We start from the raw sequence: 24312 nt of genomic DNA on the forward strand, positions 1-24312 counted from the left end.
CGGGTGCGAGGCCCTGATGGGAACCTCGCACCACGCGAAGCGGCCCTTGCCGCTCCCGTGAAGTCGGACTGAGACCGAACCGACGGGTGCCGTCGCTCCATCTTTTGAGAGGATAGTGGTCAACGCCCCTACGACGTCCTCTTCCACTATCCACTCTTCCACATCGAGCAGCATGAACGCCACGGACATCGATGGGCGATGTACGCGGACGTCCATGCCGTCCAACGCCTCTTTAATCTTAGCGGCTAACAAGTCGGCCTGGGCCCCGGTACCCCGAACCTCCAGGAGTACCGCTCCTGACTTAGTTCTCCGGGTACCAGAGACCACAACGCCCAGCTTCTGGAGGTCCACGTTGGACATGACCTTCTTGATCGAGTCAGAATAACGTTGGCCCTCTTTGAGAGGTCCAATGATAATAGCCTCGGTCTTCGGTGCCTTCGCTTTGATCACGGGCCTCCGCGCAATAGCGGGAAGCCTGGGGTTCGGGCGAGGGTCCTCCGTCGTGTTAGACGTCTTCCGCCTGACCACCTCAGACCATGTCACCGGCTGTGGCGCCACGGTCGCTGGCACAGTTTGACACGGCGGTACCGGTATAGACGCTGCCTTCACTGTAGCGGGTTCCACTCCCACGTTACCTCTCTTCCTACGCCTTTTTCGAGTCCGCTTTACAACCTTCGCTATGGTTGGCGGGTCGATGTTTGGCGCAGTCACCCTGGATGTAGCCGGCGCGACTGGCTCAGTGCCCAGGTCGCCGACGCTAACTATAGCCTCCGTCTGCGTAGCCCTTTCAACGGACGGCACCGGAGTTCGGGTCTGCTCGCAACCTTCTCTGGCTCCCTTGAAGGCCACGGCAGCAGCGGCAGTCACCGCTCGCCCCCCAGCACTAGCCACCGGTGGCGCGTAAACACCCCTCCGTCCTTCATCCCTTAGAATCCTCTCTAGCTCCTTAGTGGCCTCCTGCACCTGTCTATGAACACCCTTGCCCCTCTTCTCATCTATAAGGCCACGGAGAACGCCGACCTGCCTTCTGATGTCGTCAATCGCTGTCAGGGGCAAGACTGAACTTCCAGTGGTGTCGTTCCGTCTCTTGGGCCGTGGCTTGTTTACAAACCGCAGGTCCACAATTGTATGTAAGCAGAGGGAAACCTCCTTGATGATTCGTTCCAAATGTGAGCCTGGAACGTCTTTCACCAGACTCCCTTCCGCCTCTGCCTGACCGCAAAGAGACAGAGCGTGACTTAAGCCCACGTCGACTGTCTTCTCATCATCGCTCTCGTCCCCACTGCAAGGAGCCCTCCTCTTGCTAGCACCACGAATGGCACCAACCGGTGTAGTCGGTTCTGGGAGGGGGCTAAGCACTGGAGAGGATCCGTCTGAGCAGACTGTAGTGTTGCCCACTATTGACGGCTCCGCTTGTTCGGTGTGACGCCGGTCACCGGTCCTCATTACTTCGTCTTCGTCAGATACCAAGTCCACATCCTTCTCTTCGGTTGCCGCTCCCGCGACGCTGCGTTCGTGCTCGAACGCATCGACGGCATCCCGAAGACCCTTCCCCATGATCTCCATCATGGGGACCGCCTTGTGGCGAGTCAGCAATTCCCTGCCGACGAGCTTCGACACTTTGACGGCGTGATCCGTCGTGCTCTCGCTTCGGAGGGAAGAGATGCACCTTGCCATAAGGGAAAGCCTCTCCCCTTCATCCTCCACCCCTTGAAACGGATCATACGCCTCTTTTTTCTCCGGGGCGTACTTTCCCCCATCCTCCAAGTCATTCGCCATCATTCCTAGGATAGTGGCAACAGAACTCTGGAAGTTCTCCAGGGACTGAAACTTCCCGTACGGGAGGCAATGCTCAACAGCATTTTGGCCCATCAGTTTGCCTTGGAGTTCCTTCCAGCGCGTGAATTCGGACATCGTGAGAGGAATATCGTTGCAAAAACGATCCCTAATGCCTATCCAACTCACCACCATTTCTTCGGTAATAATTACTACACTATCACCAGCAGTAACCTCGGTGGCTCTAGAGCCACCGGAGGATGTCTGCTCCCGACATCATCCAGCAGTAACTTGGGCGCGAACGCCCCCTGGACTCTGCCTCAACAGTCCAACGGTTTCGATGCAGTCGCTGGATAACGACCGGGTCGAGCCTGCAACTACACTCTTCCCAGCCGGCCCTGGAGTCTCCGAAACTCCTGGAACGGTAACTGTATTTTTGTGATGGTGTCCTTCCATATTTGGTTTTACGGGTGTCCTTCCCTGCGTTTTACCTGCCGCCAGGGGATTTGTTTTCGGTGTTACCTTCACCTAGGTGGTCGCCTTACCAGGCTATCGGGCCCACCTGCCCGTTTCCCTCGAACGCTACCGCTTATTCGTCCACTCTAGGAGTGGCTTATATCACGGCTACTCTGCATATCTGCAGGGTTAACGAGCGAACGAGGGGCTCGCTGTCCGCGACCGCTTATTCGTCAGTCCAAATGAATGGACTGCTTATTTCGCGGCTAGCCTGCATATCTGCAGGCCGTTCCTCTATCCGCAACCTGAGGACGCGCCCGATTCCCCGAGCTAGGGAAACTGCGCTCGTGCCGACGTTTCGTAGCCCCGTAGAGCCCGATCACGCCGACACTGTAGCGTAGCGAAACGGGAGGAAGGGGATATCGCCGTCCCTCGAACCCACCACCATTACGCTGGAGGATACCCCTCCTAGCGTGGCCATCCCCATGCCGGAGATGCCTGCGCCGGTACTGGCCAAAAAACCCAGGTTGGTGACCCTGACAGCACTGGACTTGTTTAGGGCCGACGGGTCACCAAATAGGGTGGTTGGCCGGTCCGACGAGGTGCTGTCGGCTGGGTTGACCCTCCTCGGAGAACAAGCGGGGCAACTAGAGGACGTATTGGAGGTGTACTCCCCGCACCGCCGTGTGGTCAAGATGGCAAGGGCCCTCATAGACAGTGTTAGGGCCCTCGCTGATCTTCACCTGACTCGCACGCCGGAGCGGGAGTCACCGACAACAGATCCTGGTGCCCCGGTGACCAAAGTCGACGTGTCGTCCCAGACGGACTGCTGGTGGGACACTTATGGCCCGCCATCTACGGCCGTCGGGGTCACGTCCCTTTCCCTCCGTAGGAGCGACGTAGAAGCGGGCACGCTCCCGCCTGTCCCTGCCGCCAAGAAGCGACGGAAGAAAGGGAAGAAGAAGAAGGAGGGGACGGCAAAGNACCGTCGGGATCACGTCCCTTTCCCTCCGTAGGAGCGACGTAGAAGCGGGCACGCTCCCGTCTGTCCCTGCCGCCAAGAAGCGGCGGAAGAAAGGGAAGAAGAAGAAGGAGGGGACGGCAAAGAACGATGTGTGTCCACCTGTGGACATTACAGCGCCCTTGCCATCAAGTGGTGCAGCCCCACCCCTCCTTGTCCAGCTCTTCCTGACAGCTCTCCAGCCCCCGCTCCTGCCACCTTTTGGTCAGAGGTGATAAAGCGTAGGGGTGCCAAGAGAGTGGACAGAGCAACAGCGGCTCCCAAGGCGGAGGCCCCTGGTGGGCCCAAGCCTAAGCCGCCACCACTGTCCCGAGGCCCGACTGCCGCCCAGCTTAGGGCAAAAGTTCCGAGGACGGATGCGGTGGTGATTGGACCACTCAAGGAGGGGCAACGGTACGCCGCGGTCATAAAGACCGCGATGGCTGCCGTTGATCTCAACGCCCTTGGGGTCCAATTAGCGGGCACCAGGCGGACCCGTACGGGAGCCGTCCTGCTGGAGGTCCGGGGATCGGGCGCCCAGGCTGACAGCTTAGCTGACAGCCTGAAGGGCGCCCTGAAGGAGCATGACGTTCGCGTCCACCGTCCGGTGATGACAGTGCCCGTCATGCTCCTGGACGTGGAGGAATGGACGGAGGAGGGCGATGTGCAGAGAGCACTGCTGGACGCCCTCCGCCGTCCGGAGGACAAGTCGCCGCCGGAAATCGGACCCGTCGTGGTCCGAGAGAACTCCGGCGGCAAAGGGCGATACGCCAGGGTGGAGGATCCGGCAAGGCTGGGTCAACTGTAGGCTGAGGATCCTTGGCGACAAGGGTCCGAGGTGCTACAGGTGCCTGGAGCACGGGCACGTGGCTCAGACCTGCAAGGGACCGGACAGGTCCAAGGGGTGCTTCTCCTGTAAAAAGGAGGGGCACCAGGCCAAGGACTGTCCGGGTGCGGGGCCGGCCTCAAAGGCCACGAAGACAAAGGGGGGGCCTGGAAAGAAGGCTCCCCCTGTGAAGAAGAAAGGGGGAAAGGCCGAGGGATCTCCCGGAGCGCAGCCCGCTAGTGGATGAGATTCCTTCAAACGAATCTCAACCACTGTCGGGCCGCTCAGGATCTGGTCCGGCGGNTTGTCGGGCCGCTCAGGATCTGGTTCGGCGGGCGGCGTACGAGATGGGCACCGACGTGTGCATCGTCTCGGACCCGCATGCCGGATCGGTCCGGGACTCTGCCGGCTGGTTATTGGACCGGTCTGGCAGAGCGGCGATCGGTGTGATGGACCGCGGCCTGACGGTCGCGGACATCGAGTCGGGCGACGGTTACGTAGTGGCGAGGATAGACGGCATGGACGTCTTGAGCTGCTACGCGCCGCCCAGCTTGCCGATCGCCGGACTCCTCGAGTCCGTGTCCTCCTGCCTACGGGCGAGGAGACTCGGGCGGCCGCGCGAAGGCCGCGGGGAGCTCGTGGCCGGGGATTTCAACGCTCACTCCCCGGTCTGGGGGTCGGCGGACACGAATCAGCGTGGCGAAGAACTGTTGGACCTGATGTCGGCCCTCGGGCTGGTATCGGCCAACAGGGGATCCACCCCGACGTTCGAGGGTCACTCCTCGAGCTCGGTGGTGGACGTCACGCTGGTGTCTCCGTCGCTGCACCCGCACGTGACCGGCTGGTCGGTTCTCCCGTACAGGGAAAACCTCAGCGACCACCGGTACATCGTGTACGAGTGCGGCGATGGCGGCCGTCCCCCTCGAGCCGTGCCCCGCGTGCCGTCTCGCGGTGGGCGAGTGGGCTGGCGAGTCGGACCGGCCACGGACGTCGACGCTTTTGAGACGGGCTTACTGCTCGCTCAATGGTCGGCGCCCGCGGTACCGGACCGGCGCGTCTCCGCGAACGAAGCGGCGGAAGAATTGGACCGGAGGGTGGTCGCAGCTTGCGACTTCGCCCTCCCGGCCAAACGACCGCCGTCGACTCGCGGACCGCCAGTCCACTGGTGGAACGCCGAGGTGGCGGTCAGGCGTGAGGAGTGCGTCAGGGTCAGGAGGACTATGACGCGCTCCAACCGTTGGCCGCGGGACCCGGAATCCCCGGACCCGAGGGAGGCGCTGAGGTCGGCCCGCAAAGAGCTGAAGCTCGCCATCAGGCGGGCCAAAGCGAAGTGCTGGGCCGAACTCGTGAAGTCGGTGGACCACGACCCGTGGGGGAAACCCTACCGGGTCGTTATGCGGAAGCTCCGCGGTTCACCGGCTTCCGGTCAGCTGGAGGCGGAAGTGCTGGAAAGGGCGGTAGACACGCTCTTTCCGACACACCCGCCTCTGCCTCCCCCTGCGTTCGGGGACGACGTGTCGGTGGAGGAATTCACCACCCAGGAGGTGGCCGACGCGGTGGCGCGCGTACGGGGCCGGAACACAGCTCCCGGCCCTGACGCGATTCCAAACCGGGTGTGGGGGTTGGTAAACGACCTCGCCCCGGACTGGATACGCGCCGTCGCGAACCGCTGCCTCTCGGAGGGTGAATTCCCCACGAAGTGGAAGAAGGCCAGGCTGGTGCTTCTGAGAAAGGGTGACAAGCCCGAGGGTCTCCCCTCGTCGTACCGACCGCTTTGCATGTTGGACGACTTGGGGAAAATCCTCGAGCGGCTGCTCGTCACCCGGATCGAAGCCCACCTGGCCGACGTCGGCGGACTGGCCGAGGGCCAGTATGGTTTCAGGAGGGGGAGGTCGACGGACGATGCGGCCTCCCTCTTCAGGGACTTGGCCCTCAGGGCCAAAACTGAGCAGGGCTTCGGGTTGGCGGTGAGCCTGGACATCCGAAACGCGTTCAACTCTGTGCGATGGTCACACATCCTCGGAGCGCTGGACACGTTTCGGGTGCCTCCTTACCTCGGGCGGATGTTCCGGTCGTACTTTAGTGATCGGGTCATCTCTTACGAGAGCGGCGCGGGCCCGAGAATCCGACCTGATGGTGGCGGAAGGCGCCTCGTCCGAGGAGGCTGGATCCCGGGCAAACTGCGCGCAGTTTCCGCCTGGATCCAGAAGGAGGGGAGTGGACTTAGCCTCGCCCTGGACAAGACCGAAGCGGTCTTGTTCACGGGCAGGTACAAGTTCACTCCTCCACGGCTCGCCGTGCTGGGGGTGGAGATCCCGCTTAAGGACTCCATGACTTATCTGGGCCTCGTCATAGACAAACGTCTAAAGTTCGGGCCGCACATTACTCGTGCGGCCCAGCGGGCCCAGAAAGTCATGAATTGCCTGGCGGGAATCATGCCCAATCTGGGAGGGCCGAGAGAGATGCGGCGCAGACTTTTAGTCAGCGTCGTACACTCGGTCCTCCTGTACGGGTCCCCGGTTTGGGCGGATACTCTTGAGTATTCGTCCAAAAACCGTGAAGCCCTGCTCAGGGTGCAGAGGCGGGCGGCGATCCGGACTGTTTCGGCGTACCGAACGGTGTCCGGAGTGGCGGCGGGTATCCTGTCGTCACTGCCGCCCGCCGACCTGCTCGCCGAGGAACGCGCCGCCGGGCATGAGCTCCGCCGAGAGCGAAACCGGTCCCTCGAACCCGAGGACCGGCTAGCGCTCAGGCGGATGACCATGTTCCGGTGGCGGACTCGCCTCTCGGAGGAAACGAGAGGCGAGTGGACCAGGTCCCTCATAGGACCCGATCGGCTGGACAGGTGGGTGGACCGGACTCACGGTGAGATGACTTATCGTCTCACCCAAGTGATGTCCGGCCACGGCTGCTTTAACGAGTATTTACACCGTATTCAACCGTATTACACCGTGTTTATGTGAGTTATTTTTGCCCCTTCGCTTTCAACGGAGGAGGCCACACCACGTTGTGAATCAGCTCTTGATTAATTTCGGGCTGATTCACAACGTGGTGGTGTGAGTTTTAGAGACGGCGTGGGCCGCCCTGAAGTAATACCTCACGGTAGTTCCAGGGCGGTCCACAGTTGCGCCGGTCGGTTAAAAAAAAAAAAAAGGTTCCAAGCTGTCCATTGCCAATATCCTCCCGGCTATTTCACCGGTGGGAGTGGCTTGGTCACCACCACTCCCTGCAGTCGCAGTATCAACCTCGTGGTTGGCTGCAGGAGCCTGCCTCAACACTCCTGCATTTGCCATGTATTCATTTGATGACGACACCTGGTGGGTACACTCAAACCGCGAAAAAACCAAATCTGTATCTTGGTTGCCCGGGTTGCACCACGTGAAGGTGGGGGCAGGATTTTGCGAAAGGGCAAAAATAACTTACAACACATAAAACATATAAACGCGAATTACCTAAGGCACCGGCCTAAACCAGCGCCTTAGGTCCTCCTGTACCGGGCGGTGCGGCTGCCTCTGTCTCAGGCGTTCAGCTTCCTCCTTCTTTTCCAAGATGGTCTCGACAAACGCCTGGACGAGCCTACACGCCTCCCGGCTTCCCAACATCAGGTCCACCAAGGACCCGACTCGGAGCGTGGACCCCAGACGAAACTCCAAAGAGTCCCGTTCCTGGGCCTACACCTCGCACCGGTAGAGGGTGTGCAGAGCGTTGTCTGCCTCTCCCGGATGATCCCGGTAGTGGTCGCACGTAGGCGCGGCTCTTCTCCGAATACCGTGGAGATATTCGTTGAAGCAGCTGTGGCCGGACATCACTTGCGTGAGACGGTAAGACATCTCACCGTGTGTCCGGTCCACCCACCTCTCCAGGCGGTCGGGTCCAATGAGGGACCTGGTCCATTCGCCTCTCAAAGTCTCCTCCGAGAGGCGAGCCCGCCACTGGAACATGGTGGTCTATCGGAGCGCAAGCCGGTCCTCGGGTTCTGAATATTATTTTGTGATTGCGTAGAGTATAGAATACATGGTTGTCCGACTATCGTCGAACACAGGAATGTGCTGACTAAGGAATTTAGGGCAACCATGGGAAAAGGACTCCCACTGTAGGTCCCCTACAGTCACTCGTAGTTTAGTATCAATACTATCATAAAAAGTAAGAGTTGCATATTGAAAAAAAGCTACTAAATAAAGCAATTAATTTTTTTCTGACCAACTATTACTTTCTGCTGCCCTATTGGATGATTTCAAAAATACATCTATTCTCTCATTTCTGCCACCCGAAAAGATTAGTGGATTATAGAATAAATTTTTATACATCTTTGTTATATATTTATTTACAATTAAAAAATTTTCCTTCTATAAACCTTTTTCAAAATAATCACTAAATTCATTTTATTAAACTTTTTGTTTTAATTTTAATTTAGTTTCTAAATACTTTAAAAAATATATATGTAACTCCGCTATCCGGAGTATTTTTATACACTCTACAGCTTTTATTTGTTCTTTAATTGTACCTAATAAAACAATTTCACCTACTTCTTCAGTTATAGAATTATTTTCCATATTTTACGGGAATAAAAATTTTTTGTTTAATTAATATTCTATTTTTAATTTTGTTATATTTCATAATGTTCTATCTTTTGTTTCATAATATTTTACACATTATTTAATAATGTAAATAAATAACATAAATTTTATTACCTTATGTTTAACCCATTACTATTACATTTGTTTGTTATTTTGTGTTTCTTTTATATTATTAGTATATGCTTTTTAAACAAAATTACATTAGTACATTTTAAATAATTTAAAAGTATATATGTAGCTTATTGTTATATTTTAACAAGTGTCATGTTATTAATTAAAATCTTAAATAGTACATTATTACAATTACGATATAATGTGTATATCATAACAACCGGGACTGAAAAGGTTTATTTTTATTTTAATTTTCGATAGTATGTAAAAATTTTATTTATGGATTAATACACGTCAATACACAGAAGACACATTAGAATTGAATTATTAATAACTTTAGATATCAAAAAGTTAGAAAATTTACTATATTATTAAGAATAACAAACTTATAGTTTGAGTAAGTAACATAATATTATAACGAAATAATCAAATACCAATATATATATATATATATATATATAACAAAAATTCTATTAGACCTATAAATCATTAATATTATATTTCTCGTAAAACATTGATACGTACTATTTATGTAATTAATTCTTTTACTTAATGAACATTCTATATATTGATATACATAGCACAACCATGTTCAAGAATAGTTTACTAAATACTGCCCCTCAACATTTGACTCCAAGTTGAATCATTAGCTACATACGAAGGGCAATGGTTGTTACTCTCTACTGCAGTATGAAGCTGTCGGTTCATTACATGGGAACGAAGTGGAAAATTTTTATGCCTAATTTATAATTATACAATTGTTACGAGTAGGGAAATAACAAAACTTTTTTAGCATTTTTCAAAAAATAGATTTACTATTCTCTAAAATTCTATTATATAAAAACCACTAGTTTCATGGTGTATTATGACCATCAAAAACTATTCTGTTTATAATTGTATTACTATAACTTTAACTCGTAAATCATTTATTATTGGACTTTTAAAAAATATCTATCGAAAATAGGATTTAAGTAATAATAGTTTAAATATTGTTTTTAATAATTTTTTCATGCCTAATTCTAACTTTAATTACAATTTTATTTTTTAGAGTTGAGAATAATATTTGCGATACTTATTCACCAGTGTTTTCTTTTTTTTTTGGCATTTTTTATAATTGAAAATACTTCAATAATGGTTATGATCATATGCGTAAGTTAAAACTTTTGAATACTTTAACCTTAATGAGAAGTTGAGAAGACAATAATTGTAGCATGACGTGTTTATTTATTTTTTTTTTGTGTCTTCGTTACAACACGTCCAAATATCAAAAATCGTATTTAACAAAAGACATTACCTCTAATAACTTAAAAAAATTCCTTCATTCACTGTAAATAGAAGAAATCCACCAAAATGTACCATATTTTATAATCGGTTGTCTTTTCTAAACAATTTTTTTTTAGACTACCATAACTTTTTAAAAAAGAATGAATTAAAAATATTTTACCTTAGGTGCTTCCTTGTTCATTCGGTACAAATTTTTGGAAAATATGATCTTCTATCGGCGCACTGGAACTGATAGTACCAACCTTCCCTTAAAATGTTAATCTATTCAACTTAAATTTTGAAAACTCTTTTGACTTTATTAATATATATAAATATTAAATTTGCTATTGATTATTATAAGTTCAAAAAATGACACACTAAATCCCGTCACCTTGTCTTCTTTAGATAAATAATCTTTAAAATTAAAAAAAATCAATTTTTTTTAAATTAACTTGCTTATATAGTTCTATATGAGGGAATGGTTCAGACCCTATTTTACTTCCTTTTACATATAAAATTGTAAAAATTATTTAAGTGTAAGTTATACAAATTTTGAAAAAGAAATTTTAATGTCAATCTAATAAGTATACTATAAAGAAGGGGATGCCCTTTAAAAATAAAATGTTCTAGCTAGTTATGTCTTATGATATATAGATTTAACCTAACACAGGGTGATTCATTTAATATTTATTGGTTATCATTTATAATAATAATTATGTTAAGTAAATCTTTTTTGGTATTTTATAGTTTCGTATACTACTAGATTTATCAATTATTTAGTATTTCTTTAATTCATGCTTATACCTTATAAATTTGTCATTTTAATTTTTTTAATGGAATTATGCATATTTAACTAGCTATCAAAAAAAAAAAATTATTCAATTATAAAATGACTGGTCGATAGCAATTTTTATCAAGTATTTCAGAAGTTATAAATTTTTACACGTGTTGGAGAAAAAGTACATTTATCAAAAAAAAAAAAACAATATCCTTTTCTCACATCTAATACATTAAATTATTAATATCTTCCGAAATAATTATTCAATAGTTATTATCGATTATTAACTTTCAATTTTCTATTTTATATCATTTTTAAATATATATGTTGCCACCATTTATTGAAATAAAACATATATAACATAAAGCAACTTTTTTTTTTATTATAATTAATCATTAGATAATAGCATTTTATTGTACACCGTTGCAATTTTTAGTAGTTATTTTATTGTAGTGTTAAAATACAAAAATAGTATTGTCTTATATACCACAATAACCTTTTTAGATTCCAAATATGCCTTTAATGATGAAATATTTACCTATGAGTCATTTATTGTTGGGTTTGACAACATTATACATATCATGTAATGTAGTTCTATTCTGATTTTAATGATGAAATTATATAGACATTTCAATCTTCTTAGTATGAATATTAGAAATGATTACTCACTATGAAGTATGAGTTACATCAACAATTCATTTTAATTTTTCATTAGGTGTAATAGTTTACGTAGGAATGGTAACTGTATAAAAATTAAAAAGCTAATCAATTTCAGTTTTTTTGAGATAAAATTAATTTACGATCAGCTTGTGGATGATATTTTGAAGAGTTAAAATATTATAAATACTAACTTATAAAAATATTCATAGTAAAAATTCGCAAGTATGTATTTAGGAAATATATTTTTTTCATTAACATTAAATAAATAATATTTCAAATATCTCAATACTAGTTGTATATGAGATATAAAAAAATATTATTAAAAATATTAAAAGCCAAACATTGTAATTAATATTATAATGAATAATAATAATAATGATAAAATAATTAAATAATAGCTGTTAAATTAAACAGTTTTTGTCCGACTCTAAGAAGTTGGGATTAAGGCAAGGAAAAATAAAATCATTGTTACATTAAACAAAACCTATTCAGTTAGTTGTTAAAATAAAATAACTTTGAATTATTACCAATAAAAACACAAAACATAGACAATATTCAAATTGAAATTGAAGGGTTTCGAATAAAGAAAAACGTGGAAATTACATAACAATTTAATAAATACTCACGAGTAACATAAGTTTTTTTTTTTCCTCGTCTTAATCCCAACTACTTAGGTTCGGCCAATTATCATGTATAACATAAGTATTGCACAATACTTTTAATTTTAAATGACGAGAATTTACAAAAAGAAAAAATGTTTTCCAGCGAAAGCCTTATACTTTAGTTAAGTTATCATTTATATAATAATTGATTGAGTAATTTTTTTTAATAAATAAGTTATATAATTTAATGATTTTTTTTAAATAATAGTAAATTTTTTTTTGAAAAAAAAAATTCGTAATTTAAATTTATATTTGATAAGTGTTAAAGATTGAGTAGGTAAAACATTTTTGTAGTTTTATAATGCAATCTTCTAAACAATACATAAAAATTTAGTATTTACTTAAAATATGTAGGTATATAGGTTATAAATGATTCCACCTCCACTATTTTGTGCGACTGTGGTTAAAACAAGCAAACCGGTAGTAAGAGATAACGTTTACAATAATATAGTTAAATATTATTGGATTTTACGATTAGTACGGCTTCTGCTAATGCGATTGCAATTTCTATTTCATTTTTATAATAACTTGATCTCTCGTCAAGTTTTTATAGTATTAAGTTCAACAATAAATTTTTTTATAGATAAACTGTAGAAATATTTTTTTTTAATATGCCAGATTTACAAAAATTTGAAGACCACCGTAGATCGATTCCAAAACGAAATGCTATACCTATCCATTATGTAAGGGGCACTCATTATGAAGTTGGTTACAGCATGGTAAGTTAATAATTATAATTTTTTAATGTTTAATTAAGAAAATCATAACATAGCTGTATATAATATTATATATTATAGTTTTTGTATATTAACGAATTGAAAACAACAGTTTGTGATAATAATATAAATAATTTAACAGATTTAAAATTTTGTTTCGTTAAAATAAAAAGTTTGTATTATTAAATAATTTTTACTCAAGTTTTTGAACATCAAAATCGGCGAACTATAGTAATTTCACTATTTACCCTACTGTTACACTGTTGCCCTAACAAACTATGTTCAAAAACCTGAAAGTCCTCTTGGATAACTGAAATAATAACTTAATACGGAACAATTCACATTTTAATCACTGTAGTGAAGTAATGATTATTAGTTAACCTTTTTAATAAATATAGATGTACACTAGGAGATGACTATAATCTCTTTCAACATACATATATATTTTTCTAATCTATTTATCAAGCTTACAAATTTAATGAACTTCTTTTAATTGTTATTTTATAATTTGGAAAGAGAATAGAATTATAAAATATTAACTGAAAAAATTTTGTGAGTTGTTATAACCTTTTAGATCTCTTTAAATACGCTACCGATATGTTTATTTATTTATTTAATTATTTAACGCCAAACGGCAGTTTGCAGGAATAATATTATGATAACATAATATAACAAAAAGAAGAGAGAAAAAAAAAAGAAATGTACATGCATATATGTAAAACATAGAGTAAGGAACTATGACAACAAAATAACGATGACAATAAATTTAAAATTTATAAGATAAATATAATTTATAATTAATATAAGGCAGTTTAATTTTATAAAAGTAAATGTGACCAAAACACTAAGTATTATGTTATTTATGTTAATATATTATTTAATTAATTTTTAAACTATTTTAATTATTAACTAATACTATCATACTTATATCATATTAACTTAATTTTATATTGAAAATAACAGGTCTTTACATTGTAAAATATCAATTGTTTTTTACAATGTATCAATTTATTCAAATGAATAAGTTAAAAACTTCCATTACACAAGAAATGGAATATTTGTATATAATAAAATAATAAAAATTGATCACTTGTGGCTAATTAATTAAGTAAAATTAAAACTATATTAAAAATATTATTAATTTTACTATTAATACTATTATACTAATATATCTATTAAGACACAAATTTTTAAAAAGTGTAAATAATACATAATACTTTGAAACGAACAAAAAATGAATAGTAACTAAAATAAAGTAATTAATATGTTTTAATAATCGTAGTTCACTTAAAATATAACTACATTGTACTGAAAATATTAGGAATATGTATTATTATTTATATATCGTCATGGGCGCTCGCAGGAAATTTATCAGGGCGGGGCCAAAAAAAATTTAATACCAAAAAGTAAAATTAAATAAAGTGTTTATTAATAAATAAATAAATATATATATATTCATTAGTCATTAGTAAATAAAAATTGAAGTCTTCGCGGTTGTTCTATTGCAAATCTTGTTATTAACTGTTCAATGAATTGATTTTTGCTTGCCTTAACTTTTTCACGATGTACACTTAACATACATAAACCATTTAATCGGTCTTCACTTGTCGTGGATCGAAGCCAAGTTTTTACTCTTCGTAATGTACTAAAAGTACGTTCTGCAGTGCAGCTTGTAGCTGGTAAAGATAGGAAAATTTCTAATGCAATTGTAATACCGGGGAAAAATATTTCACTATGTTTTAGTAAATCTATAATGTCCATACTTTGAAAATCTTTTTTTTGCCAATAAACATACCAACTTTCACTTTCAACTAAAAAATTTTCAATTTTATAAAAACTATGAATGTTTGTTAAAATTTCAACGTACTCTTCTTTTTTCATTTTTTTAAATAATGCTGGATGAAGGTATTGTAATGAAAAAGCAACACTATTACCTTTTTCAAATCTTTGCTTGATAGATTGTATTATTGATTCGAGATATGGTACAAAAACCGATACTCTATAATAGTCTTCGGGAGTTTCACTTGGATAGTTGTTTCTATGTAACTGTTTTCCGGTAATTCTGGGACAAGTAATAGTAAGATCTAAATCATTTGCTATAGATTTAGCGTTAATAAATAATAAATTAAAGCTTTCAATTGCATTTATTCTATCACTTTCAAACATTTCCAATAATGTCTCCATATGTTCCCGAACTTTATAAAGTTCTATTGATTCACCTTGTAAAATATTAGTAACAGGTTCCAAGATAGCGCTGTATTTTGCAATTATAGTCATTGTTATTATAAATAAAAAATTTGAGGCTGAGAAATATAAATAAAAAGCACCTTCTCTTGTATTAGCATTTGTCATATCATTTATGGATAAAGATTGGAGACTTTGAATTATTGTAATAAAATTTTCAGAAAATACTCTAATACTTTTATACTTTGAAGACCAACGTGTTTCACAAAATAGTGGTATGTTAGGTATTAGTTTTCTTCGAAGTGTACTTTCACGATAAAATTTAATAATTTCTTTAATTGTNCTTCACGATAAAATTTAATAATTTTTTTAATTGTGCCTGTAGTATTACGAATAACCATAATTTTGTTTAAGTCATTAATAACTAAATTTAATCGATGACTAGCACAATGAAAAAATAAAGCTTTGGCATATCGGTCCCTAATTAGTTTAGCAACACCACTTTCTTTTCCAGCCATTGTAGCACAGCCATCATAACCTTGTCCACAAAGTTTAGTTAAATCAAGACCACAATTCACCATAAATGATAATATTTGAGTAGCAACCGATTCTGAATCTAATTTATTTAAGGGTAAGAAGCCTAGAAATTCTTCTCGTATTTTAAAAGGATTTGACTGTTTGTCTAAAAATCTAATTACAATTGTCAATTGCTCAACACAAGAAATATCTGCTGTTTCGTCGGCAATGATAGAAAACGCATTTGCGGCATTGGCTTCACACACTATGTTTTCTTTTAATATTTTACAACACAATGTTATTAGTTCATTTTGTGTTCTATGAGATGAATATTTAGCATTTCCTGCACAGCTTAAAAAATGATTTTTTAACATCTCATCGCCTGAATCAACACGAAAATGTAGAAGATCATGAAAATTACCTGAATCTGTTTTTTNTAGAAGATCATGAAAATTACCTGAATCTGTATTTTTCCCTCGCAAAGCAATGTCACGAGTTCAACAAAACACAATGGTTGATACTATGGATTTTAATTTTTTTCTGTTGGTTTCTATTTCTTTTTGTAGTCTAATATTTACTTGTTCAATCACACTAATTTTTTTATCAGTCATAATTTCCATAAAATCTTTAGCTCTAGACATTGATTCAGAATGCCACTTTGAAGATATATGTATTTTAGAAAAGTTATGAAAATCCTTGTACTTAGTAAACGGTTTTATTATAAATTTACCTTGTACACCTCTGTGAATAGATGGCTTAAACAGCACACATACTCTACAAAAAGCTTTTTTCACACCCTCGACTGCTGAATAAGTTAACCATGAACTGTTTTCGTGCAACCAATTGTGCCTAAATGCACGAGTATTTCCTGGTTTCAAATCACTTTTAAAGTTATAATTAGTGTTGGGTACCCAAGGATGAAGCAAAAGTTCGAATTTCAAAGAATTGTCAATATTTTCTTGAATTAAATATTTTCCAATATCTTTTTCATCCGTTATCCCATCACTAATAACCTTACTTTTTGTATTTATAGCAATCGATATACTTTCAACTTCACACGATTCTGTATTATTTATTTCAATTAATGAAGTTGAGGGTTGATTATCAAAATCACATAACTTAGATTTTTTGAAAAAAATTCTGATGTCCATAATAGTATAATATTAGACAATCGACTATATAAATAATATTTATATAGTCGATATAATTATGATTTATAAAAATAAAACTTACTATAAAAATACTTATAAATGTATAGTATACAACGTACTGTATTTAGGCAGCTTTGTTTGCGTGTTTCATTAAAGGAAGCGTGCTGACAAATAAAACCAGAATAGTCGATCGTCACTCGTCGTTCCATTATGGAATTTCCGTACAAATTGATAAAAACCTCTCAAATATACTAGACAATAGCCGATACCTATTACGAATAGACAATAATGTAACGGCATATGACGATAAAACCCATTAAGTCAATAAAAATAAATACATCTAGAAATCCGGTTAGATTTTTTTGTTTTATAAATAAAATTTTCAGATTATACAAATTTAAATCAGATTGGTTATAATTTTTAAAAATGTATTTCCAAAGNAATTTTTTAAATGTATTTCCAAATCCAGGGGGGGGCAAACGCCCCTTCTTGCCCCCCTCCTGCGAGCGCCCATGTATATCGTTCAATTCGTTTTCCTAATTTCTATGAATATTTCATATTCCCTGAAGTTTAAAAATATTGCTATTCATCATATATACTAGTTCTACATTACATTATCCCTTTAAATTTTAATAATAATTAGTTATCAATAATTATTATTAGGGGTAACTGCGGTCACCTTAATAAAAATTGTTATATCTCCGGTTCTAAGATTCTAAATGTTATGCTATTACAACAAATGAGTGCATAAACATATTGACTGCATTACATCAACGTTTCATATTTTTAAAACATAATCTTATATATATATATACAGAATGGAACGGATCTAACTGACAACTCATATAACTTGTAAACTACATAAAATTTTATACTTTTTTTTTTTAAATCAATCTTTACAATATAGAACTATATTTAAAATATGTTTTAGGTTATTTTTCATAATTAAAAAAAATATTTTAAAAATTAATTTTTTTATTAAAATTTTTTTAAAGATTTTAATATAGCCATTTTAAGGATAAGTTTTAAAGAAAAATTTTGATACCAAAAACTCTTATTTTAATTTAGTAGTTACGTTTATACAGCATTTTGAAATTTGTTAAATTTTGATTTTTTATACAATTTTCTTATGGTATCAAATGTTAGTCCACGTTATGTTAAGTGCAGAAGTAAACACTTATTACATTATTTACTGGTAACAGTACGTGGTTTCTTTTCCATGAAAATTATTAACATTTGAATAAGCATTTGTAATTGACATGAAAATACAATTAGTAGTATAATTCAGATTATTAAAAAAAATTATAGAAACATTGTCAAAAACATGTTGAATTTTTAATTAAATAAGTTCATATATCATAAATTGAAACGTGAATAATAGTGCATTTATTATCAAATATCCTAACAAGGGATATCCTATAATAATATGATTACAATGATAGAATCACGCAAATTAATAATTGTTATTACTTTTAACTTGGCCAATCATAGAACACTCGTAGTTCATACTTGATAATGTTTCTAACTTTTGTAATAAAGATTAGAGATAATAATTTCTGTATAAAGCGCGTTAAGCGTTATTATTATCCATGGAAAAGAAATCACGTACTGTTACCAGTAAATAATGTAATAAGTGTTTACTTCTGTACTTTACATAATATGGACTAACATTTGATACCATAAAAAAATTGTATAAAAAATCAAAATTTAACAAATTTCAAAATGCTAAATACTAAATTAAAATAAGAGTTTTTGGTATCAAAATTTTTCTTTAAAACTTATCTATAGAATGGCTATCTTAAAATATTAAAAAAATGTTTAATGAAAAAAATTAATTTTTAAAATATTTTTTTTAATTACGAAAAATAACATAAAACATATTTTAAATATAGTTCTATATTGTAAAAATTGATTAAAAAAAAAAATATATATAAAATGTTATGTAGATCATAAGTTATATGAATTGTCAGTTGTAATCGTTCCATTCTGTATATATATATTTATAAATATATATATTTTTTTAAAGCAAATGACCGGTATTACCCTTACCCTGAGGGAATATCGGCCATACATAAATACATGCAAAAAATATACGGATAAAATAATTTTCAAAAAAATCACTAAAATATAGTTCATATAAATTATAAATATACAATAGTTTGATTACCTTAAATTAAATTTCTTAACAATTTTTTTTAAATAAATAAACGATGATAACTAATTTCACACAATTAAACGTGAAAACGTTTATTTGATACTATCATTCTAATAATAATGAAGTTTTTTTATCATTCTTAATCTATACATATGGTCAACATAATTTTAGATGCATGGGCTTATTAGATAATGAGGTGACCGGTATTATCCACTGACCATAGTTTCCTCAGTCTCCCTTACATTTAATTTAATACTATCAAAACTTTATCAGCTATAATAATGTCTATATCTAGCGATACATGACCGCTGTATTAATAAAACCTTGAAAAAAAAAAACAAATATTTTATTTTAAAGTGAGCAATATGTAATGAGTATTGTCAAATTATAAGTGGTCCAAAAAAAAAATATCATTTCTGACATTGTAATTTTATATTAAAATTAGTATTGATAGAGAAAAAAATTCACTTATAATTAAAGCTATTTCATGTTAAGACTTATATAAACCTTGACTAGATGATTATAAATCTACAATTTATTTTCGTAATTGTTTAAAAAAACAGTTTTAAGCTAAAATTACGTATACGTATAATCGTCAATTAAATTATAGTGTTTCGTTTTTCCAGGAAACCCACCACCTATTAAAACAAATTCTTGTTTTAAAAATTATTAATTTGAAGCCTTGACATTAACCTTAGTTTAATAAACCGGATATAAATATGTTAAAATATTTTTAAAAAAGTGAGATGTCATCAAATGGCATCAAATAATGTAATAATTTTCAAAGAGTAGTATTTATGAATAAATTAAACATTTAGTTTTACACATAAACAGCCAAAGGTAATACATTTTTTTTTACCTAAAAAAATGTTATATTATTCAATTTAAATGGAGATCTGAGCGCACTTATCAGTTAAAAAATTGTATATTTCATAGCATAGAAGTAGAAGGATGGGGGTTAGAAAGCTTTTTTCTATTACTATTTTTATTTTATTTTTTCACATAGTTCAAAAAAATAATTTGATTACATTTCACCCCATTCTAAATGCAATATGTACAAATAAATTTACTATAGAGTTTTCATTTATTTTTTTCTTCGTTTTTAATTGATGTATTTTATTAAAATAAAATAGTGTTAAGGAGGTCATATAAAACATAATGTTCTATAACGGAAAACACCTTTACCACCTTAGATTTATATTCTTCGACATTCCAACAACCGGCTATTACTCCAACATGTGAAATCCCACCTCATCATGATCTTTTTTTATCATTAAGGACTTTTAAAAAACTTTAATTTGGTGTAGATTTGAAGAATATAGACGACTTGAACATTTTTAAAATTGAATTTAGAAACATTTTTAATTTAAAAATTCCTTTTAAAGGAAGCCAATTGTCTCTAGTATATTTATTAAATTTCATTAGATTCAGTATTTATTAAAAATATTTATGGTAGTTTTAAAATTTAGAAATTATATGTTGAAAATGTAACTTTGTAATATTTTTTAAATTTCTAAAATTGAGGGTTTTTTCAAATTTTTAGTACTGATAATGTCAATTAAATTTAAATCAGGTTTTTTGATGTATAGATCAATTAAATTCATCCAGTGAGAGTTTTCATCGGCAGACAAAGAAATAACCCTTCATGGTAAATATTTTCTTAGATTCACATTGAAGCAAAAATGTATGTATACTGTGTGTGTGTTATATTTATTTTTATTAAAAATATTTAAAACTTTTTAAGATTTTAAATAAAATAACATTTTTTTTTATTCTTTTACATAGTATTCATATACAATAGAAATAATAACAACTTCATGTTTTATTAAAACGTGATTACTTGATTAATTATTAAAATTATTATACATGTCGTAGTAAATCAAAATATCAATGAAATTATATGAAGGATATACATACCTCAAGAAAGATAATAACTGCATGTATTTACGTATAAAGTGTTTATGAAAATTATTATTTATACAGTTATTCAAATTATAGCGACACTCAATTCTTCAGTATAATTCTAATTCAATCCCATGAATATTATAACTTTAATTTAACTGAAATTAATATAGTCAATAAAAGCGGAAGGTATAAGGTAACATAGTTATTTTAATAGCTACCAATGAGATTGATAGATTCAGAAAAATAATCGTTTATTTATACTTATTCTAATGGTGTTCTACTTGATATTACTAATGTCAAGGTCACCAGGAAGTTTGTAAATGACTATGTCATTGTCGGATGTATTACATAACAGTATAAAATTAATAGATATGTAACTTTGAGATGGAACAACAATCGGGTTGCGAGGAAATTTCAAAACCTAGAATTATAGTTCTATAGAAATACTGGTCCAATATATGTTATCGACCAGTCATATTCTTAATTAGATCATTATTTATTAAATAATCTAATTATTTGTGTTGACATTTGAGAAATTAAAGTTAACAACTTTATAAGGTATAAGAGATGAACATACATTTTTTTATGACTGATACACTGAGATAAACATTAAACTAAAAGAAACCAATAAAAAATTATTTTTATTTTTTGATGAAATTTTTATAATATGATTTTTTTTTAAATAATAATAATAATTAAAAAAAATATTTTCTGATTTTTTTAGTATTATTGATTTATTAATTTTAAGTGGTTAACAATAAATCAATTATCCTGTATATATATAGAATAATAATATCTAAGAATTCAGGTATTATATATTTTTTTAATATATAATGTATATATAATTTAATATATGGCTACTATAATAGCCAAACTCATAAAATATTAATATATAATATATATTATATAACTCCAGACTTCAATGCACGGTCATTATTAAAAAAGTTTTCACTATTTTATTTATAGGGTAGAACATTTGGACAAATGATTAAAGAGTTTATTAAAGATTACACACCATTACAAGAAGAAAATTTGAAATTATTTATGGAACCTGAAGGTCAAATTATTTATGAAGAAAGTCTGGAACTAACTAGAAAATATTTTCCGCAGTACATTATTGAATTACAAGGAATTGCTGATGGAGCACAAGTATCATTTGAAGAAGTAAGTTTATCATCTTGAAACTAATCAGTTTACAAATATTGTTTTAAATATATTGTTAATTTTAAGCTTTTTTTAATGGCTTTGGATGATACTTTGCCTTTAAATATGAATAAGAACTATGTGGACAAGGGAGCTGTGGGATGTACATCGCTTATCATAAATCAACCAGATGGACAAGTAAATACGAATACTAATACATTTTTAACTTCAATTTGAGAAATGTAATTTAAAGTAAGGGTTTTCTTTTTTTTTAGTACTTAGGACACACGGAGGATGCATTAGCTGAAACCGAGGACAACTATTACATTATAGCAGCTCACGTTATGCCTGGCGAGGATGAATTGAATGGCGTGTTTCAAGCTCGAGAAGAAAAATTTGAAGCTCTAGCATATGCTGGTCACTTACCAGGATATGCTAGTGGACATAATTTTCATGGAGTAGTATTTTCTATAAATACGATATTTGTAACTAAACCTCTTAGAGGTCGAATTCGTTAGTTGAATATATTTTCATTATTATTATAACTAAAAACATCGATAATCATTCTTAAAGTTATTTAAATATACTTTATTTTAATTATAGCAAGAGAGTTTATTACCCGCGCTTTACTATCATCAAGAGCAGATATGTCACAAATCGTTGAAATATTGACTAATGAGGGTGCAGGTACAGCTGATGCTTTCAATGTAAATGTAGCTTTTGTTAATGTACCAAAAGAGTCCCGTGTATTTTACTCTATTGAAGTTATTCCAAGCGTCAGTGAATTTAAGTCACAAGTGTATCCAGTAGAGTTTATACCAGGAAATAATTCATTACACGCAAACAGGTTTGTAAAGTCAGACCTATAGACTTTGTGTTATTATAATGTGAATCATTTCATATCCAAAACAATTGTACAAATCAGATGAAACATATTGTTTTATTAAACAATTAAATTGTTATAATAATAGGTTATTATTTACAGTCAAAATGTAAAAATATTTTAGATTACTTCATCTTAAGTATCCTGAAAGTAAGGATATACGATCATACGAGAGCAGTATAAATAGAGAATGTCGATACCAGCAACTTTCTAAATGCAAAATCCCAAGAAAATTAAATGATGTATTGGAAATATTGGGCGATGAAGAGAATGGTATTTTTAGTATTTTCAGGAATCAGCCAAACGAACTTGTAAAAACTATTCATTTAGGTAAGAAATATAAATAATACGGTAAAAATGACTGAAGTTATAGTATGCAGAGTGTTTAGGAAACAGGGTAATTATTACTAATAATGAAAACAATAGAAACTCGTTTCCTTACACACTGAACACTCTAAGACTCACTATAATTCTGTTATATAAAACCAATGAAGTGTTTAATATAAAAAACAAATGCATTTATAAAAATTTTAACATTTATATTTAATTATATAATTATTTAATGAAATATTTTATTTTGTGTATCGATACAATGTTAGAAAGTCAATTTTCCTATATAATCAATAAAACACTTTGTATAGTTATAGATCATTTTCACTGTACCATTGTTAGATTTTTAATATTATTCCTAAGGAGTTCTCCAAAATTAATAAGATTTTGATATAAATAAAGAATATGTCAAAAAACATTCAACGTAACTAAAAAAATTTCAATTTTGTATTTATTTTGGAAGTAATTGAGTAGGTTATAATAATCGAATCACTTGGTTTATACAGAGTGATTTAGTAAAACACTGGTTACCTCAGGAGATATTGAGAATTTAAAAAAACATAACAATTTTGTACTTTTAATATTTTTATCCGAACCGTTTGCACTTTAGGATCGTTCAAAGAATTGGATATCAAGTAAAAATCTTTGATTTGGTTTTATAATACCGGTAGCAGCATAATTTTTTTAAAAAACTACAACATATTGTTGATAACTTTCATTTAAAGGATCGTAAATTTTTATTGCTATCTTGTTTATCATCTCTAGTCAATAAAAAATGGTTTAAGTAATAACTTGAGAAAAAATGAATACTATCATATTAAAACAGTGATATAACAATAGAATTTTGGTCTGAAATCACTTAAATTTAACATGTCGTAACATCGTTACAATTGAACGATTGATAGATCGGGAAAAACACGATAAGAACAATATTGATTTAAATTTTTTTTATCATACTTTTGAAGAGATTTTGTTTAAGAAATTTNCGATAAGAACAATATTGATTTAAATTTTTTTTATCATACTTTTGAAGAGATTTTGTTTAAGAAATTTATACTTTAATTAATTTTTATGAATTATTTTTGAAAAATAAGAATATTTTATTGAGCATTATTGTATAGTTTTTTGAGCGTAATATCTTTATATAAAGAGTGGCCCACCACTCACTGACAACTTAAATAACTTTTGATCCAGTTAATATTTTTAGATGATTTTTTTTT

General features: G+C 36.4%; 2 protein-coding genes across 3 annotated transcripts; one reads left to right on the forward strand and one right to left on the reverse strand.

Moving 5' to 3' along the window:
- The first annotated feature begins 12591 nt into the window (after window positions 1-12591).
- LOC126908630 (uncharacterized) lies at window positions 12592-24070 on the forward strand. Of its 2 annotated transcripts, XM_050690876.1 has the most exons (7): window positions 12697-12828; window positions 20421-20479; window positions 21703-21900; window positions 21967-22077; window positions 22155-22392; window positions 22483-22726; window positions 22887-24070. In XM_050690876.1, exons 2-7 carry the CDS (start codon window positions 20477-20479, stop codon window positions 23107-23109), a joined length of 1017 nt encoding a protein of 338 aa, XP_050546833.1. In that variant the 5' UTR covers window positions 12697-12828; window positions 20421-20476; the 3' UTR covers window positions 23110-24070. The 2 variants fall into 2 exon arrangements, with proteins under 2 accessions (XP_050546832.1, XP_050546833.1); XM_050690875.1 differs by lacking the exon at window positions 20421-20479 and having other exon boundaries at window positions 12592-12828.
- On the reverse strand, window positions 14226-15347 carry LOC126908636 (uncharacterized). The gene has a single exon (XM_050690893.1). The coding sequence runs from the start codon at window positions 15175-15177 to the stop codon at window positions 14284-14286; it is 894 nt and encodes a 297-aa protein (XP_050546850.1). The 5' UTR covers window positions 15178-15347; the 3' UTR covers window positions 14226-14283.
- Window positions 24071-24312: the final 242 nt, after the last annotated feature.

This window comes from Daktulosphaira vitifoliae, unplaced genomic scaffold (assembly GCF_025091365.1).
Source record: "Daktulosphaira vitifoliae isolate Bord-2020 unplaced genomic scaffold, ASM2509136v1 Scaffold_5, whole genome shotgun sequence".
Classification (NCBI taxonomy): Eukaryota; Metazoa; Arthropoda; class Insecta; order Hemiptera; family Phylloxeridae; genus Daktulosphaira; species Daktulosphaira vitifoliae.